The sequence below is a fragment of the Molossus molossus genome, unplaced genomic scaffold (assembly GCF_014108415.1).
Source record: "Molossus molossus isolate mMolMol1 unplaced genomic scaffold, mMolMol1.p scaffold_m16_p_11, whole genome shotgun sequence".
In the NCBI taxonomy this organism is placed as follows: domain Eukaryota; kingdom Metazoa; phylum Chordata; class Mammalia; order Chiroptera; family Molossidae; genus Molossus; species Molossus molossus.
The window spans coordinates 52922458-52943952 of record NW_023425346.1 but is presented as its reverse complement, the minus strand read 5'-3'; the positions used below and the strand labels follow the sequence as shown (position 1 = coordinate 52943952).

Sequence of the window (21495 nt, the reverse complement as noted above, 5' to 3'; positions counted from 1 at the left end):
CGACATTTTTCAGAAATAACTTTCTGTTACCTAAATAATACATTTGATGTTTCAGAATATAACAAAATCAGAACTAAAAGGGTCTTCCTTCTAGGACTAAAGTCCAGAATTGCTTTGAGATTCTATAGAGCTTAATATTCTGTTCTTCTAAAGTATGAATACATAGTTAGAACCTGATAGGAGAAAGAATAGACAGACAGACCTACACTGGCAACCGGTTGATTATGACTGCTGGGTCTTGACCTTGAAACTCTCAAGTTGTAATTTTTCCATTTCTAGCCATGATGAGGTCTGACACATTAATATTTTGAAGTATGACAAAATAAAATAATGTAAATAACTTTTCTAAATGTCATAGCTTCCAAGTATAAAAGAAAAGAAAAGGATACTTTTTAATTTAATCCTCACCTGAGGATATGTTTTTATTGATTTCCTTTTAGAGAGAGTAAGGAAGGATGGGAGGGAGGGAGAGAAGAAGAGAGAGAGAGAGAGAGAGAAACATGGATGTGAGAGAGAAACATTGATCAGTTGCCTTAAGTACAAACCTGGACAAGGGATCAAATCTGCAACCTAGACATGTGCCCTGACCAGGAACCAAACTGAACCCACCACCTTTTTGGCCTACAAAACGACATTCCAACCAACTGAACTATCCAGCCAAGGTGGAAACTGATACTTTTTATACACTGATGAATCCCAATGAAAATGACAGCATTTTAGAATCTCATTTTGTATTTCACTATTCTTCTCATCAATATTTATTAAGTGTTCATTATGTACACAATAAAACACTAGATTCTAGGAAGTAACAAACATAGAATATATGACTACTGCCCATGAAGAGCTTACAATCTAAAGAGAAAGCATAAAACAAATTTTAATAAGCAAAGCTTAAATGTTAAGACAGTGCAAAACAAGGGGTGGGGTATACACACATTCATTATTCAAACAGAATTTTGAAAACTCCTGACCAAGGATATGCATTAATATATATATATATTACCATACCTAAAGTTATAAAACATTCATAAATACACAGCAAGAGAAAAAGACGCAAATGAATCCTGAAACTGCTGTTCCAAATAGTAACAGATGTAAGTCTAACTGACAGCCAATCCAAGTTTAGGAGATAGGACAGAAAGAGGTCAATAAGCAAGCTTTTAGTGATAGGACAAAAATGAAGATGCACTTTTAAGTTAAGCTGCTGGTTAGGAGATGATTACCTGAACTTCTTCAAAATCACTCCAGTACACAGCAGAGGCACTCGTGGAGGCTGTATCTGGGAAGATAAGAAGCTACTTTCCTGTGTGTTCCTTTCATTTTCATTTTAAAGCATACATGAATCCAGTGGTGATAAAACTGTATGTCAAACTATCGTGTTAATGAAAAGATAATGTGTGTATTTTGCATAAGTTAACAAATTCAATAGCTATATTTTTTTCCTTTTATGACAAAGCTGAATAATAGAAAACTTTAATCTTGACTATTTAGGCTAAAAATGGTTTTCTTGATCATTTTCAAGCTAAATTTACTAGCAGTATCATTTTATGTTACCAGTCTATGTTCACTGATTAGGGTAATTATACATAGTTCTATATTGTCAATAAAATAACTTATACTTATTTAAGAATACTTAAATAAATCTCAATCAGTATAAGGTTAAAAACTGGCTTCCAGAAAAGGAAACAGAGAAAAGTTTCAAATTAAATAATCTACTCAGATGATGGCCACTCAGATGAAGAATCAAAATATACTGTCCTCAACAGGAACAAATTTGATCAAAACATTAAAAAATATGGAGAGGGGATGGGGAAAGCCAAAGCAACTATCAGAATGAAAAACAGCAGGACTTAAAAAAAAAAAAAGAATAAGGAAAACTATAAAACTTAAATATATGTGTTTTAGTACACATATTTCATTTTACTACATTGAAATTATTTTTCTTATAAACTCTCCTACCTCATTATTTGAATCTTGAATAACTTTATAGAGGGCTGGTACCAGTGTTTTTTTCCGGTGTAAAGTTGCTGCATAACTGGTGATCTGAGTGTCAGGTAATGCCTAAGAAGAAAAATATCAAAGGAAAACAAAAGTGAACTTAATATTTGGGAAGTCACAAACTTTATTTTAAAGGAATTCCTCTTGAAAATATTTATAATAAAGTCAACTAAAAAAAAATTAATACAAGAAATAACCATGAATGTTAATAAAACAAATTAAATATATTATACAGAATGGGGCAAAAGTATGTTTACAGTTGTAAGTATGTGAAACAGTTTATTATTGTATTATTATTAATCAATTATTGTATTATTTATTTTTATTACACCTATAAACCTACTTGTACCCCATCCTGTATAATTCTAACTACTCAACCATAAAAATGATTAGAAATTACATATTATACTAAGATTTGACGAAATGGGTCATCTTAAACTAATCTAGTCTATAAAAGTAGTGTAGGATATATTTTAATTCTTGCATTTTATCTTCATAAAATACTTATTTCCATAGTGTTCATAAAGTAAAGTTTTCAATCAAATCAATAAATTATTTTAAATTACAGGAAATAAAATATAAGGCAAAAATCCTATTTCTATGCCTTATTAAAAGTTGGAGGCTTTCCCTTTTTTATTGAAATAATTTAAAATTTATGCCCTGGCCGGTTTGGCTCAGTGGTTAGAGCATTGGCCCATAGACCAGAGAGACCCGGGATCGGTTACTGCTAAGGGCACGTACCTTGGTTGCAGTTTGTTCCTGGCCCTGGTTGGGGTCCTGTGGGTGGCAACCACTCGATGTCTCTCTCACGTCAATGTTTCTCTCTCTTTCTCCCTCTTTCCCTCCCACTCTATCAGAAGATAAATGCAAAAATGTCCTCAGGTGAGGGTAAAAGAAAAAAAATTATATATCCCCTCATCAATCCTAACTATTTTCATTTTTACGTATTATCTTCTAGCCATTATTCACATTACGGCCAAATTTTAAATAGTTCCAATTATAGAAAGGTTATTTCATATTTTGCCATTTCCACTTCATATCGTATTTCAGTTTCTCCAAAGAACACATTTTCACTGTTTGCATTACTGACATGTAGAATCATAAGACATATTCTTATCTCCAATCCAACTTACCTTGAATTCTGATAACCATTCTTCCACAACACCACGATCAGATCCCAGCATTTTTTTCTACCTTCTGTTACTCTTATCTCTGAAAGAAAAAAAGCACTGAATTGAGGACAGCATTACTACATACAGAAACTATCAAAGGTAAATGATGTGCGCCTTTCACTAAACTCATCTAGTATATATTTTAGATAGGGAAGCTTAGTTTCAGAATATAACTCAATTAAACTAAAATTTTTTAAAGAAAGAAGCTTTATTTTTAATGGTACATTTGAAACCTATTTTCCTAAGGCTTTTATATTTTCCCCAACAATTATAGTTCAAGGTAGCAAAAATAAGTTTATTGAATGAAATCAAACTGCATGTTACCCAAGACAAATGCACAGTCTGTGTCTGGAGCTTTTTACCAAATATACAACTGGAATAAGTTATACTTCATAGAACAAACCACATAACAGATTATAAATGACAAAGATAGAAAAGCTAGATATCAAGGGTCCTATATTTAGCAAACTGATTGTAAATGTATATTATATGAAATAAAGCCTTTGAAGAAGATAAAATGATGTCTATGTTTTCTAAGATAAAAAAATGTCCAAGCAGCTGGGCCAGTCTGGCTCAGTGGTTGAATGTTGACCCATGCACCAAGAAGTCACTGGTTCAATTTCCAGTCAGGGCACATGCCCAGGTTGTGGGCTCAATCCCAGCATGGGGCATGCAGGAGGCAATCAACTGATGTTGATGTTTCTCTCTCATTGATGTTGCTATCTCTCTCTCTAAAATCAATTATAAAAATTTCTTTTAAATGTTTTAAAAAAATGTCCAAGTAGAAAAATCAAGTTATACAATAGCATATAAACTATAATTCCTTTGTAAAATTATATAAATGTTAAAAAAAAATCTGGAAACATATACAGGGATGGGCAAAAGCAGGTTTACAGTTGTTCATATGAAAAATGACAATACAATAACCAATAACTAATAAGAGAATAAACTGTTTCATATACTCACAACAGTAAACCTACTTTTGCCCATCCCTGTATGCACTAAACTTTAAGTGTTTGCCTCTGAAGGAAGAATTACTGAGGAAATACTAATTATGTAACTTTGAATTATAAAAAAAAGCATGTATTATTTTTAAAGTGAGAAAAACAATAAAAAGTTTTGTTTTTGTTTTTTTGTTGTTGTTAATCCTCACCCAAGGATATTTTTTCCATTGATTTTTGTTTTTTAGCGAGAGCCGAAGCGAAGGAGGAAGAGGGAGAGAGAAACATCCGATGTGAGAGGCACATCAATTGGTTGCCTCCTGCAAGCGCCTCAACCAGGCCAGGGATGGAACCTGCAACCCAGGTACGTGCCCTTGACCAGGAATCAAACCCAAGGGCCAACACTCTAACCACTGACCCACTCCAGCCAGGGCAAGTTTTGGTTTTTAATTTAAAGATCAAAAGGTAAGAACCAGAAGAAATAAAGAACTTCTTGGAGGAGTAAAGTATCTTCAAAGAAACTGAAAGTTCCATTATTAAAAAAGACAACATTTCAGCCCAGCTGGTGTGGCTCAGTGGATTGAGCATTGTCCCATGGACTGAGAGGTCCTGGTTTGATTCCTGGTCAGGGCACATGCCTCGGTCATGGGTTCGATCCCCAGTAGGGGGCTAGCAGGAGGCAGCTGATCAGTGTTTCTCACATTAATGTTTCTATCTATCGCTAAAAAGTCAATGAAAACATATTAAAAAAAAAAAGATAACATTTCCTAGGAGTGTGTCAAATTCCACACTAAAGATCTACCAAAAAAAAGAAAATCAGATTTTCTGATTTACCCCCCTCAATTCCAAAAAGATTAAAAAATATCCCTATATAATGCACTCTACCAAGTACTATATAAATAAGGAGTATAAAAAGGAGTAGGACATGACCCTTATTTTAAAATAGCAAATGTCCTTAAGGTAGATAAATTGCAACAGAAAAAAGAGACAGTAGGAAAACCTACAGATTAAAAGACATATAAAACAAAAATCAATAACCAAAGAACGAATCTTATTTGGACTCTGATTCAAACAATTAAAAAAGAACATGATGTAAGTGGAAGAAGTTGAACATGACTGGTTATTTAATGATATTAAATTAATGAATTATTATAGGTTATTTGATAATGGTATCACAGTTTTTTTTTAAAGTGTTTATTGCCCAGCAGGAGTGGCCCAGTTGGTTGAGCATTGTTCCTTGCACCGAAGGGTTGCCAGTGGAGAGGAGCCAGTTTGATTTCTGGTCAGGGTACCTACCTGGGTCACATATGGAAGGCAACTGATCAATGTTTCTCTCTCTCTCACTCTCCCTCCCCCTTCCTCTCCTTAAGTATGTTCTCAGGTGAGAATTAAAAACTAAAAAAAAAATAATAGATAAAAATAGTGCTTATCTCTTAGAGATACATACTGAAATATTTATTAGTGAAATGATGTCTAATATTTGCTTTAAAATAATTGGGGGACAGAGGGGAAAGACAAAGGAGGAGAGTTCAATGGATATAGATGAAATATGACTGGCCATGATGAGTTGATAACCACTGAAACTCAGTAATTGGTTATCGATACATAAGTTTCATTACACTATTCTATTTTGTTACAGGTTTGAAATGTTCCATAGTGAGCTGTAAGAAAAAAAAAAAAAAGAATTGATGAACTAGCCCTATGTATAAATCATGATACATAAGATATAAAGCAGTGGTTCTTAACTATTTTTTTAACAATTAAAAAATAAAAAATCATCACCCAAAGATACGTTTATTGGTTTGAGAGAGAGAGAGAGAAACAAAAACATCAGTCAGTTGCCTCCCATATGCACCCTGACTAGGGATGGAACCTGCAACCTGGGCATGTGCCAGGACCAGGATTCGAAACCACGACCTTTCGATGTACTGGGACAATGCTCCAACCAACTGAGGCACACTGCCAGGGCTGGTTCTTAACCATTTTGAGGGGGCAAAAGCAGAAACTCACAAACCCTTCCCCTCTTTGATATCCGAACAAAACAATGAAGCCCTAATTCAGAAAAAGATAAATATGATGCCCATATGTACACCATTTTGCAAATAATTTGGGGGAGTTCACAGATCTAGTAAAGCCACAGTAGACATGGAATCCCATGTTAAAACTCTTTTTTTTTTTTAAATTTTAAGATTTTTATTTTAAAAAAATATTTTCTCTTAATTGATTTTAGAAAGAGAGGAAGAGAGAGATAGAAACATCGATGAGAGAGAACATCGATTGGCCACCTCCTGCATGCCCTCCACTGGGGATCTGGCCTACAACTTGGGCATGTGTCCTGACTGGAAATCGAACCAGCAACCTCTTTGTGCATGGGTCGAGGCTCAACCACTGAACCACACAAGCTAGGCCCATGTTAAAAACTCTTGCTGAAGAAATAAGGTTCTTAAAAATAACTTCACAAAATAGAACACAACTACATATCCAAATAACAAAGTTCTTCAAAGAAGTAATTTTATCAGGTTCCTCCATTTATTACAATCAATGACTGTTCAAGTCACTGTCATAATTCCCTTTCAAATACAAATTAGTTAAGTGGTACCAAATATTCTTTAAAACCTAGTTCATGATAGAACTAGGCTTACTGTGCATTTTATGCTATGCAATATAAGTACCTATGTGTCAAAGGTTTGTGTTTTTCTTTTAAAGATTAAATAAATTAACACATCAGTGAGCAAAACTATGATAACTGCTCTTAAGGGTCACTGGTGGACCAAAATTATTGAATAAATAAAACTACACAAGTATTAGGACAACACATGAGAGAGTAAAAAATGAATTTTGCTACTGCAAATTTTCAAACTAGGTCAATGTCTATTTAGATTAGGTCTGAAATTTAAACACGTAAAATGTGCTGTTATTGTAAATACCAAGGTTCCCTAAGGAAAAACCTAGAGCTACATTGTCCAATACAGTAGCCACTAGTGTAAATAAAAATAAAAATAAAATAAAGTTTAAAGATTCAACTCCTTAGTTGCACTAGCTATATTTCAAGTGCACAGTAGCTAAATGTGGCTTGTGTCTCCCATACTGGACAGCACACATATAGAACATAGACATTATCACAGAAATTCTATTCGACAGCACTGATCTAGATGTAGCTAAATAATACAGTTATGCAGAGTAAATTTGATAAATCAGTAACTGTGAAGTTTAGATAATAAAAAGGTTAAAAGACATAATTATTAAAAAGAAAACACTTTTAAAAATAAATTTCAAAGGCATTAATTAAGATGTGATTATTTCAAATCTCCTAGGCCAAACTGCTTAATAAATAGAAGCTACCCACCAAAGATTACCAAAAATTCTAATATGTCTAATTGTATGGGAAATTCATTATCCTTTAAAAAGTCAAATTCTATAATTTTTACCTCTGTTCTAAGATCAGTTTTCTAAAGGAGGAGGTGGCACAGGAATGCAGCAGAGTTGAAGTGTGGAATTCATTTGTTAAGACTTAAATATTTTCCAATTCTATAAAAAAATGAAAATAGAGAACTGTAAAATATTGAGACATATTCTCAAGAATGTAATACAAAGAAGAAAGAACAATTTTGGTAAGACATTTATAATATAGTTTATCTAATTTAAGAAATAACTAGGAACTCAAAGTTTCTATAATAATTAGCATATACTTGTGTACCATTACCAAACCAAAAAAATAAAAACATTAAAAAAAAAATCTGAGTTTTAGTTTCAAATTAGTCATTAATTATCTGTTAGACATTAAGTAGGTTACTTAAATTTTCTGAAGCCTCACTTGAATAATCTATAAAACTGCGATTAACATACAATAATTCTGTGAATCCAACAGTACAGTGATATCATATACACATACACACATGGAAACAATCTTTAACATTTTGATATGTGTAGTATAAAACCAGGCTTAAATAATGAGTATCAATGACTATAAAATCATTTTGGCTGAGTTTTACAGAAATGAAATTTTATTTATTTATTTAATCCTCACTTGAGGACATTTTTCCATTTTTTGTTCAGAGAGAGTGGGAGGGAGAGAGAGGGAGGGAGGGAGGGAGGGAGGGAGGAAGGGAGGGAGGGAGGGAGAGAGAGAGAGAGAGAGAGAGAGAGAGAGAGAGAGAGAAACATCAACATGAAAGGGACACATCGAGTGGCTGCCTCCCTCACGACCCAACCAGGGCCGAGGACAAACTTCAACCGAGCTACGTGCCCCTAGCGGGAACTGAACCCGGGTCTCCCTGGACCAGAGGCCATCGCTCTAACCGCTGAGCCAAAGCGGCCAGGGCTAAAATTTTATTTTAAAAAAGAACACAGAAGACCTGGCCGGTTTGGCTAAGCGGTTAGAGCATCAGCCCGCGGACCAGAGAGTACCAGGTTCGGTTCCCGCTAAGGGCATGAACCTTGGTTGCAGTTTGTCCCTGGCCCAGGTTGGAGTCATGTGGGTGGCAGCCGGTTGATGTGTCTCTCTCACATTGATGTTTCTCTCTCTCCTTTCCTCCCTCTCTCTCTCACACTCTATCTGAAGATAAATGCAAAAATGTCTTCGGTTGAGGATAAAAAAAGAAAAAAAACACAGAAAATGCTATTACTTGAACTTTTGGCATAAAAATATATTAAAGGTTTTTTGATCGGAGAGAATCAGTTTCAAACTTTTAAATCTACGGTTTATTAGATTAGATTAAATGTGCTTTTCTTTAACTTTTTTTTTAACTTTATTGTTGAATGTATTACAGATGTTCCTCATTTTTCCCCCATTGACCCCCCTCCTCCCCATTCGTGCCTCCCTCCTGCCTTTCCCCACACTGTTGTCTGTATCCATTGGTTATGCATATAAGTTCTTTGGTTTATTTCTTCCCACCCCCAACACCCCTTCCCTTTGAGGTTTGTCAGTCTAGCAACCAATTTGTACTTCTTAATTTCTTCACTTTTTTCACCCATTCCCCCAACACCTCTCCCATCTGGCAACCAACAAAATGTTCTCTGTATCTATGGGAATGTTTCTGTTCTGCTTGTTCATTTTGTTTGTAGATTCAATTGTCAATAGATATGTATCCATTGCCATTTTGTTTGCTCATATTTTTTATCTTTCTCTTCAAGAAAACCCTTCAACATTTCATATAATAATGGTTTGGTGGTGATGAACTCCTTTAGCTTTTCCTTGTCTGGGAAACTCTTTATATGGCCATCGATTCTAAATGACAGCTTTGCAGGATAGAGTAATCTTGGTTGTAGGTTCTTGCTTTTCATCACTCTGAATATTTCTTGCCACTCCGTTCTGGCCTGAAAAGTTTCTTTTGAGAAATCAGCTGACAGTCTTTTGGGGGTTCCCTTGTAGGTAACTAACTGCTTTTCTCTTGCTGCTTTTAAGATTCTCTTTGCCTCGAACCTTTTGCATTTTGATGATGATGTATCTTGGTGTGGGTCTCTTGGGGTTCATCTTGTGTGGGACTCTCTGTGTTTCCTGGACTTGTATGTCTGTTTCCTTCACCAAGTTAGGAAAGTTTTCTTCCATTATTGTTTCAAATAGGTTTTCAATTTCTTGTTCTCTCTCTTCTCCTTCTGGCACCCCCAAGATGCGAATGTTGGCACGCTCGAAGTTGTCCCATAGGCTCCTTACACTATCCTCATTTTTTTGGATTCTTTTTTCTTTTTGTTGTTCTGACTGGGTGTTTTTGCTTCCATATATTCCAAATTGATGGTTTGCTTCTTGGCTTTACCTACTCTACCATTGAATCTGTGTAAATTATTCTTTATTTCAGTTAATGCATCCTTCATTTCTGACTGGTCCTTTTTTATGCTTTTGAGGCCCTCACTAAGTTCGCTGAGGTTCTCACTAAGTTCATTGAGCATCCTTATAAGCAGTGTTTTGAACTCAGCATCTGTTAGACTGCTTACCTCCATTTTACTTAGTTCTTCTCCTGGAGTTTTGTTCTGTTCTTTCATTTGGGAACAGATGTCTGTTTCTTTGTCTCATTTTGGCTGCCTCCCTCTGTTTGTTTCTATGTATTACTTAACAAGAGGTATGGGGCTAGCTGAGACCAGGTGCTGCTTGTTTGAAAGAATTTAGGAAAACCTGAAGCAGGATGCAAGACAGGCCAATCCTATGGTTAAGCAACTGGCAACAGCTTGGGTGGCCCTGAAAGTTGGGTGGGGTAAGGCCTCAGGGAATCACCAGCGCGGGGCAAACAGTGTGAGCCAGGTTGCCCAAGTCCCAGATGTCTGCCGCCCCAGGGAAGGGCTCACCAAAGGAACAAAGGCCTCTGACAGCAGCTGCCTCTCCAGCCCTAGCTCCAATGCCAAACAACTCAGTTCTTCTGAGTTGTTTTCAACTCAGGTCCTTTCAAACTGTCTCCCCCACGCCGGAGACTGAAGGGAGTGAGTCCGAATAAGTCCATGTGTGGGTCCTTTAAGAGGAGTTGTCTGGGGGCTCCTGCAGCTGCAGCCTCAGCCTCCCTCACCTCAGTTCCCACTGGTTTTACAGCTAGAAGTGATGGAGATTATCTTCCTGGCACTGAAACCCTGAGCTGGGTGCCTGGTGTGGGATGGGGACCCCTCAGTCCTCAGGGAGGATCTTCTCGGCCGAGGTATCCCTCCTGATTTTTATCCACCACATGTGGGTGTGGGGCCAGCCCTTCCGCCTACCAGTCACGGTGTGGTTGCTTCTTTAATTCTGTAGTTATAGGAATTCCAGTTAGCTTGATTTCCGGCGGTTTTGAATGATGGTTGTTCTGTAGTTTAGTTGTAACTTTGATATGGTTGTGGGAGGACGCCATACCGCGTTTATCTACGGTCATTTTGACTGAAAGTCCTTTTCTTTAACTTTTTCTAAAAGAGAACTCAGCCAGATGGATGAATCCATGCAATGGTTGGGGCCGAATAGACTGAAGGCAGAAGGAAGTACCTTTTCCAGAGAATCCAGAATGGGAAGCAGCAGAAAGGGGTCTCAGGAAGCAGGGATGAGTTCAGTGACTCTCCCACAGCAGCACTGTCTGCTCTGGGCTGAGTTGGTTAGAGTGGCTTGAGAGTTTGGGGTTTTTTAAATTGAGGAGAAATTCACATACCAGCCCATCACAGCTGCTGAGCACCAAGGAGGAAGCCTCAGTCAGGGTGGCGCATCTCCGATATGGAGGCAGGTCCCAAGCAAGGGCTATATATGGGTGGTGCTCCACTTAGCCTGCCACTGCACCATCATCAGGGTCCTCCAGGGAAGACGGATCAGGGTAGCCTAACAAACCTGCACCCTGGCCTAGGCCATTGCCTAGGACACCACATGAGACACCAAGTGATCCTGGGCACAGGTGGCACCAGAAGCTGCCAGATGAGTTGTGCTTCTTGCCCCAGGGCCTGGCCTGTTATGTGAGTGGCGGCAGTGGCAGTGGCCACTGCCTGGGCCCCTCAAAGGCAGGCAATGCAAACATTCCCTGTGTGCTGCCCAGCCCATAGCTGGGGGCAGATGGACCCCAATTACTTTATTTTAAGAAAAATCCATCCTAAAATTCATATAGCACCTCAAGGCACCCTGATTAGCCAAAATAATCTTGAAAAAGAACAAAAGTGGACAACTCAAACTTCCTGATTTTAAAGCTTACTGCATACGGCACAGGAAATATAGTCAATAATATTGTAATAATTCTGTATGGTGCTATTTGGGTACTGGAAACAACCAGGGGAAATACTTTGTAAAGTATATGATTGTCTAACTGATACTGGTGCAATAACCTGGTTATCATTTAACAGGAAAGAAATTAAAGAAAGACCAGGTAATACGGGCATGCCATTTATACAGCTTTGCCAGAAAGCTATAGTTTAACACTCCAGGTTTATTCCCCGCCAGCCAATCGATGGGGAAAACGACCTGACAAAGGCAGTTTAGAGCCATGCCCAGTAAGGTCTGAGTGGGAGGTGCCTACCTGTCCATCACACCTGGGAGCACGTCAGTGGCCAGAATAGACGTGGCCACTGCAAACTAAAGAAACCTGAATATTTAACCTCCTAGAAGGAAAGCTCTCTTCTGTTCTTGCTCTCTCTCCCCCTTGCTGCCTGCACAGACATGCTTGTGGGGCTCCCATGCCCTGCATTTCCCTATGAGGCCAGCAGCCATGTGGGATCCATACAATGGACTAATGGACTGACCTAGCCTAATGTCTGATCTGGACCCGGCTGCATCATGGAGCAGACAACATATACTCTGGCCTTATTTCGGGCCTTACTGATTCTACCACTGCCCCTCTTCCAGGACTGGATTGAGGGACATAGGACTTTATAATCCCAGAAATATAATTCCATGCCAGTAAAAACCATTCATTCTCCCATGGGGACTTCTGAATATGCTTATTCAGACTGCACCCCAAGAACCTCCTACCCACGAGTCTCAGAGGGATCTGGCCCACTCATCCCTCGGGTATCATAACCACAATGCTATACACCTGAAATTAATACAAAATAATACTGAAGCCCTGGCCGGTTTGGCTCAGTGGTTAGAGTGTCGGCCTGAGGTCCAGAGAGACCCGGGTTTGGTTCCCACTAAGGGCACGTACCTCGGTTGCGGTTTGTCCCCAGCCCTGCGGGAGGCAGCCACTCGATGTATCCCTTTCACGTAGATGTTTCTCTCTCTGTCTCTCTCTCTTCTTCTCTTTCCTTCCCACTCTATCTGAACAAAAAATGAAAAAATGTCCTTGGGTGAGGATAAAAAATAATAATAACACTGAATATAAACTGAAATTGAAAAGAAATTTTTTAATTAAAAAATAAAATGTGGCAATCTAAAAAAGAAAACTCACTACAAAGCTGCAGTAATCAAAACAGTGTGGTACCAGCATCATAAGCATAGACAGACCAATGGAATAGTTAGAGAAAAAAATAGAATATTTAATTAATGTAAAATCAGGCAAGAAAGAAGAAGGAAAAAAAAAAGATGGGCCAAATAGCAAATAATACTAAGCTTACACATATAAACACAATTATATAGTAACTGTATTACACTATATGGACAAAAAATTCTAAGTAGCCTGGCTGCTTGAGCCAGGCACCAAGAGGTCGTTGGTTTGATTCCTGGTCAGGGTACATGCCCAGGTTGTGGGCCCAATCTCCAGTAGGGGGCATGCAGGAGGCAGCCAATCAATGTTCTCTCTCATCGATGTTTCTATCTCTTGCTCCCTCTCCTTTCCATGTCTCTAAAAAAATTAATAAAAGAAAAATTTTAAAACAAACAAAAAATTCTAAGTAAAAGACTGAGCACACTTTTAAAAAAGAGACACACTTCAAATATAACTACACAGAAAAACTGAAAGTATAGGATGTAAAAAATACACCATGCAACACTAGTATACACATAAAAGGAAACTAATATACTCTACCAATACCAAAGAAAGTAGACTTTAAGGCAAGAATAATTACCATAGATAAAAGAAATATTACATAGTGATAAAGGGTCAATCCAAAGGAAGATATTACAATCATAATATACTTGTATATACCCCAAAATAATCTCAAAATACACAAAGCAAGAATTTTCAAAATTAGAAGACATAGACAAATCCATAATCATAGAGACCTCAATGCATCTCTCCCTGTATTGATAGAAAAAGCAATAAATAACCAGTAAGATATGAATAAAGCAATTAACAAGAATGACCTAAAGGACCTATATAGAACATTTTACCCAGCAACAAAAGAAATTCACTCTTTTCAAGGGTGCATGACACATTTATCAAAACTGACCACATACTGGGCCATAAGGAAAGCCTCAACACACTTCAAAAATGATGATGCCATTCAGCGCATTCTTTAACCACAACTAGAGTTCATTAACAACAACAACAAAACATTAATAAATAAAAACCTAAAATAAACACCACCTACCTGGAAATTTAAAATTATACTTCTAAATAAATCTATGGGTCAAAGAAGAAATCAAAACTAAAATTAGTAAATATATTGAACTCAATCCTAAGGAAGATATATTAAAACTTGTGAGATGTAGTTATAGCCGTAATTGCATATGCAAGAAGTTCCCAATTTGTACATATAAAACAAAGACATAGCTTCTACATGCATGAGTTTCCCTTAACCTGGTATCTTGCAAAGCTAACACTGTCTGTATTAGCAGAGGATGAAAAACAATGGTTCAAGCTTTTATTATTTTTTTTCTAATTTATCTTTATTGTTGAAAGTATTACAGATGTCCCCCCTTTTCCCCTACTGACCCCCTCCACCCTGCTCGAGCCCCACCCCACTCCCTTTACCTCACTATTGTCTGTGTCCATGGGTTATACATATACGTATATAAGTTTTTTGGTTAATCTCTTCCCACCACCCCTCTTCCCTCTGAGATTCGTCAGTCTGTTCCATAACTCCACATCTCTGGGTCTATTTTGTTCATCAGTTTATTTTGTTCATTAGATTCCACATACAAGTGAGATCATGTGATATTTGTCTTTCTCTGACTGGCTTATTTCACTCAGCATAATACTCTCCAGGTCCCTCCATGCTGTCTCAAAGGGTAAAAGATCCTTCTTTTTTATAGCTGCATAGTATTCCATCTTAATAAGCTAGTGAAAACAGCAAATGAATGAAACAGAAAACAAGCACACAACAGAGAAAAAAAGTCAACGAGGCCAAGAGTTGGTTCTTTGAAAAGATTAATAAAATTGACAAACCCCTAGTAATACTAATTAAGGAAAAGGAGAAAACAGAATTTTTAGACATCAAAAAGATAATGACATGATAAACTTTATGCCAATAAATGTGACACTTAGCATGTAATAAACACGTCTTAAAAATATATACATTAGCAATACTGAAAGAAATAGAATATCCAAATAGCTCCATGGCAATTAAAAAAATAAAACCTGTTATTAAAAATCTTCCCATAGCCCTGGCAGGTTTGGCTCAGAGGTTAGAGCATTCTGGGTTCAGTTCCCATAAGGGCAATGTACCTCGGGTGCAGTTTGTCCCCGGCCCCAGTTGGGGTTTTGCGGGTGGCAACCATTCAATGTGTCTCTCTCTCACATCGGTATTTCTCTCTCTCTTCCTCCCTCTCTCCCTTCCGTTCTATCTGAAGATAAATGCAAAAATGTCCCCGAGGATAAAAAAAAAAAATCTTCCCATAAAGAAAATCTCAAATGCCAATGGTTTCACAAGTGAAGTCTTCTAGACAATGAGGAAACAGCACCAAGCTTTTACAAAGTCTTCCAGAGAATAGAAAATAATAGACTTCCCAAGGGGAGCAAAACTGCCCCCCAATTGAAAACCAGGAGAAGGAAAAGTGACATAATTTATCAGTTCTTTAGAATAAAGCTATAGCCTCCTGATTGAAAACAACCAGGAGAAGGAAAAGTGACTTAATTTATCAGTTCTTTAGAATAAAGCTATAGCCTCTTCGGCACATAATTATTCTACTTTTAAGAAAGAGCTCCTTACTTGGCTTTTGGGCCCTGGTAGGGGGGCACCAACATGATCATGTGACTTGATCTACTCTTAAGAACTGGCTGTTCTGACCCATCAAGCCATAAAGTTGAATGTACTAGCAGTTTTCCGTCATACGTGGAAGTTATATTATAGGTGAAATATCAGCTTTTCCTCTCCTTCAGGGCACGTGAGAAAAACTATACTTCTTTACCTTTAAGTCAGATGTGATTTCATAACTAGCTTTAACCAATTAGCAGAAATGATTCCTGTAGAAGAATTTAATTGCCTGCATGAACTCTCCAGCCTGTTCTTCTCTTGCCACTATGAGTTAAAAAGAAAAAAAAAAGCAAGATACATATAGAGGTGCACTGCTGACCCATCATATGGAAAACAGCTGCCCTGGAGTCATCCAGACTTGAAGCAGATTTACATGAGAATAAACTTTTAAAAAATTTTAAGCCATCATTTGAAGATTGATTAATACCACTACATAAGTGGCTTATCCTAACTACAATAGTTGTACATACAATAAGGTTAGAGCCCTAAAAGCACAAATAAGTCTTTAAACAAATGTTTCAGACACTCGTCATCAGATGCACATCTGCTACATGTCAACTCTCCCTTCATCTACGGCCTTGTTTAGTTCCCTATCAAAGAAAGAAATACAAATTCAGGCCTGGTTTACACAAGGTTCCTATGATATGCTGGCATTACCCCTACACAGAGGTGGCCCTGTAAGACAGGAGAAAAGGGAAATCCTCCCAGCAGGCAGATTTTCAAAAAGTTACACTGGTTGTTCACCACACCTAAAAAGAAATGACCAGAGGTATAGATCTATGGTTTGGTTAGACAGGGTCTGCCACGCAAGTACTTGTTCAATATGATTATGAACAAAATGGCCCTGTGAGCAGGAATAGAAATTATACCTTGGCTCAATACAGACTTCCCCTCACCAATGTTAATTTACAATTCCATGATATACCAGGCTACTTCACACCTCCATGCATTTTAAGCTACCTTCCCCACTGGAATGTCCTTCAACTACCTTCTAGCCTAAATACTCTATTCTTCTTTCAAGACTCAGTTATCTCCTTTATAAAGCCTTTTCTTGGCATACAACCCAGTATCCTTTCCCCTCACTCACAAATTCTCAACCTAGAGTCCATACATTACTGTTGTAATTAACTAGTTCCTAGTATTAATAATAGAAAAGAAATAAAAGGAAGGCCAGACATCATAAGCATGGTCATCTGGACAGCTTTACCAGGAAGCTGCAACTTTACACTTCCCAGGGAACCACTGGTCCATTCCCTGCAAATCACTGGGGAAAGGGGTCCAACAAAAGAAAAGATGTACGCATGTGCAGTAAAGTCGGGGTGACATAGGGAAAATACTTGCCTGTCAGTCTAACTTGAGAAAAAGATAACTGGCTAGAGTAGGTGGAGCCACTGCAAGCATGCAGATTCTTAGAAGGTTAAAATCTGCAGCCCTAGCTGGTTTAGCTCAGCATTTAGAACGTCAGCTCGCAGACCAATGAGTTGTAGGTTCAGTTCTGGTGAAGGACACATACCTTGGTTGAGGTTGGTCCCGGCCCTGGTCGGGTCACATGGGAGACACCTGGAAGATATGTCTCTCTCATATTGATGTTACTCTCTCTCTCTCCTTCTCTCTCTCCCTCCCTCCCACTCTGATGATAAACAGAAAAATATCCTTGGGTGAGGATTTAAAAAAACAAACAAACCTGCAGATGAAGGAATTCTCAATCTCTTATTCCTTTTGCTTTGGTCCTGCTTCCTTGCACTCGCCCATGCTCCCTCCATAACCATGTGGTCCTAGAAACCGCATGGCCCATGGCCATGCAGACTTCACACACAATGGGCTGCAGCTGGGAACACAAGCTAAGCTAGCTATACTGAACTGTGCTTCAATATGGAATGGAGGCTCTGGGCAGTGGTTTTAAATCCTAGCTCTGCTGAAGATGAAATGGGACTTTTTCCTTGGTGATATGGAGGGAGATGGAACCTTAGAAACTCAGGGGTTTAATTCCACAGAAATAAAACTCATCCTCCCATGGGGGCCTCTGGAAATTCTTATTCCAGCTACACCCCAAGAAGCCTAGTTTCACTGGCAACAGGTGAGGACGCAGAGAGTACCCCACCAGTAATGCATAGACACCCCCCCCCCCCGCCCGCCGCCCAGGGACCTGTGAATAAAGTTCACAAACTTTTAAGAAATAATTATATCTTTCTTTTTGCCCTGGCTAGTTTGGCTCAGCGGTTAGAGCATCAGCCTGCGGTCCAGAGAGACCCGGGTTCGGTTCCCACTAAGGGCACATACCTCGGTTGCAGTTTGTCCCTGGCCATGGTTGGGTCATGCGGGTGGCAACCACTCGCTATGTCCCTTTTACATCAATGTTTCTCTCTCTCTCTCTCTCCCTCCCACTCTAGCTGAACAAAATATGAAAAAGTGTCCTCAGGTGAGGATAAAAAAACAAAAACAACTATATCTTTCTTTTTACTAATGTCCTACTAAAATTTAACATTTATTTTATTATGGATGTAGGCAAAACAACAAAACAAAACAAAACACATAGTATTGTCTATGACTTGGTCACCAATACATAGCACAGGTATTTTCAGAAGAAATTATAGTTGCTGCAGACATGAAAATATCATTTATGCTCATCCCTACTGCACACATTTCTCTGGCTAAAGAGCTTCTGCCCAATCCTGGATAAAAATGCAGTTTCCAACAACAGTCTTTCTTAAAAACACACAAAACATTGAAGAATGATTTTTTAGGACCTCTTTCTACTGGCTTTCGGGAAGGAAAACAGGCCCTATTCCTTCCCCTTACGAAGCAGGGAACAGTTGATTTCTTCCCAGTAATATTGCTTTTCTAAAGGGGGTCACCTCTTCCTTTCCATCTTAAGCCTCTTATAAATTGATGAGGTAGGCAGAATCATAGTAGCAAACTAGTCTAAAAGCCCATTGTACTTAGTATCTTCTGTTCTCAGAAAACTGTATAAAGGTTTTTTCGTCCTATTATTAAACCATAACTTCTTTAGGGAAGGGAATATTTCTCAGTTGTGTTTGTATTTCTAGTTCCTAATAGGGACCAGCACATAGTTAGCATTTAATTCATGTCTACTGAATAAAGGGCTTAACAGCAACTATTGGGCAGTCTGCAGCAGACTCAGCAGAGAAGACAGGAAGCAAGTATGGCAAAGATTACTAGTTCCCATTTAATATAGATCCCCACCTTGACCCCTACTGTTCTAGTCTATATGCTCAGCTGAACCTTATTTATGGCCAAATGACTTAAGTTCTGATCAGTCAGATCAGAGGAGATAATGTATAAGGAATTCTAGAAGTACTTCTTAAAAGAGAGGTGTGACCTTTTTGTCCTCTACCTTTCTTTCTCCTTCCTTCTGCCTAAAACATGAATGTGATCGCTGGATGTCCAGCAACCATTCTTTGATCTTGAAAATGGAAGCCACGTAATAAGGAAAAGGAGAGAAGGAGACCGGTCCTTGACAACTCTATGGAGTTACCATATCAGTCCTACACAGCCAATTTCCTAATGGTTTTCACAAAACAAAGAAATGAATTACTATCTTGTTTAAGCAATGGTTATTTCTTATCTCTGTTTCTAGCAGCCAAACACAATTCCTAACTAATAATATAAGAAAGAGACCCCAGCAACAAATATGTGGTCTAAGATACCAACAGCCATCTCAGCTATACTTCAGTTTAATGCTGATAAAGTATAAGATGTTTCCACAGAAACAGGGAATAGAGTAAGAAGCAAGCCTGAACAAAGAGCCTGTAGTCTGTGAAGGTACACCACCATTATAGTTCAGTCCAAGATCAAGATGCCAGAAAGGGTGAGAGAGAGTCCAAAAATTGCCACAATCACTATAAGAGTTTTTGAAAAGCTTTGCTGAGACTTAATAAGTAAAAACAAAAACACAAAAAAAAGACATTAAGTGGCAAACAATGTAGGACAGATTCAAATTCTTCATGATGTAGTCTGCATAATAATCAGCCTTATCTGATTGTTGTAATATAGCAGTGTGTTTAGAGCAATTTAGTACACTGACAAAATTTCTTAATATAGTATTATAATTTCTTGCCAACATTTGGGAGTTATGTTCTAGAAAAGTAATTTGGCTTATAAAATTGTGACCAGAAAGACCAAATTATACAAAAATAAAAATAAAAAGTTAGGTTTAAACCTTTACAAAAAATAAAATAAAAGTGACCTTTCTACAGATTAAACTCCTTTAAATTTTCAGGAAACACTGCTATATTACAACAATCAGATAAGGCTGATTATTATGCAGACTACTTCATGAAGAATTTGAATCTGTCCTACATTGTTTGCCACTTAATGTCTTTTTTTGTTTTTGTTTTTACTTATTAAGTCTCAGCAAAGCTTTTCAAAAACTTTTATAGTGATTGTGGCAATTTTTGGACTCTCTCTCATCCTTACATTAAGAAAATAGAAAATGATCCAATATCTCCATGCACTACCATTATGGACTTTTCATGCATCTCTCCAAAATTCATATATTGAAATACTAAGCCCCAATGTGATGGTATTAAAAAGTGGGGCCTTTGGGAGGTACTTAGGTCATAAGAGTAGAGCTCTCCTGAATGGGATTCGTGCCCTTATAAAAAGAGGCACCCAGAGAGCTCTCTCACCCTTTCTGCCACATGGTGACATAGTAAAAATACAGCTATCTCAGAATAAGGAAGTGGGCCCTCAGCAGATGCACAATTTTTCTGGCATCTTGATATTGGACGTCCAGCCTCCAGAACCGTGAGAAATAAATGTTTATTGTTAAAGCTACCCAGTCTATGGTACTTTGTTATGACAGCCCAAACTGATTGAGACAGGAGTTCTTCCAAAAGAATGTGGTAAAGGGCCATTATTATATTAACCTAAGTCCTAAAGCCTAAGCCTCAAAGAGGCCTTGAAGTCTTGCAGCTTTCACCTTCACATATTTAGAACACTACCCTGAGAATGCCTCTTAAGGATGCCAGACTAGCCTACTAGAGGAAGAAAAGCCACACTGAGAAGACTGTAACACTTTAATAAGACAGCCAGCACCAATTGCAAACATGTGAGTGAGGACATCTTGGACTTTGCAACTCAGTCAATTCTCCAAGTAGATTCAACTGTTCAGCCAACCTATAGAATCATGAAAAATAATCTTTTTGTCCTAAGTCATTAACTTTTGGAGTGGTGTGTAAGACAGCAACACTAAATAAACTTTAAAATAACAATACTTAATAGTTTCTTGACGTTGAGAAAAATTACTTGAGATATTTCTGTTTTCATTTTTTAAAATATGTTTTTATTGATTTTAGAGAGTGAGAAGGGAGATGGAGAGAAAAACATAGATCAGCAGCCTCCTGCACGCCCTCTACAGGGGATTAAGCACACAACCCAGGCAATGAGCCTTGACTAGGAATCAAACTGGCAACCTCCTGGTGCACCCTATTATGCTCATCCAGCTGAGCCACACTGGCCAAGCTTCTGTTTTTATCTTTAACTCACCTATTATAGCATCCTGGAGGTCATGCTGCCTCCAATGCTTCATTCAACTATGACTAAAAAAGAGAAATTAATGTATGAAAATACAATACGGAGTCATTAAAAGATTTTTGTGTGGAGTAATAGGTGGCACTATGGTTGCATTTTAGAATGGACTGGAGGGAGATAAGACTGAGAGCAGGGCAACAAATAAGAAGACTGTTACAATGGTCCTAGTGAGAATCCAATAAGAGGTTAGAGGCCTGAACTATCACTGCTGCTACTGTTACTGCTACTATATTTATTATGTATTTATGATGCACCAAGTACTGTAATGAGAACCTTACATATGTTTGCTCATTTAATCCTTGTAACAACCCTTTTAAAAAACTTTATTC

General features: G+C 37.9%; 1 protein-coding gene across 5 annotated transcripts in view; it reads right to left on the bottom strand.

Annotated features, from left to right (window-relative positions):
• FAM126B (family with sequence similarity 126 member B) overlaps nt 1-21495 on the bottom strand; it is a 60923-nt gene that overhangs the window by 33457 nt on the left and 5971 nt on the right. For 3 of the 5 annotated variants that reach the window (XM_036253899.1, XM_036253898.1, XM_036253896.1), the window contains exons 2-4: nt 7540-7639; nt 3132-3210; nt 1960-2061 (exon numbers count right to left, since the gene is read on the bottom strand). In XM_036253899.1, the coding sequence (XP_036109792.1) occupies nt 1960-2061; nt 3132-3182 (153 nt within the window). In that variant the 5' untranslated portion in view covers nt 3183-3210; nt 7540-7639. Of the gene's footprint in view, nt 1-1223; nt 1280-1959; nt 2062-3131; nt 3211-7539; nt 7640-14008; nt 14034-21495 lie in introns of those variants that run through there. The other 2 variants (XM_036253900.1, XM_036253897.1) reach the window with 2 other exon arrangements.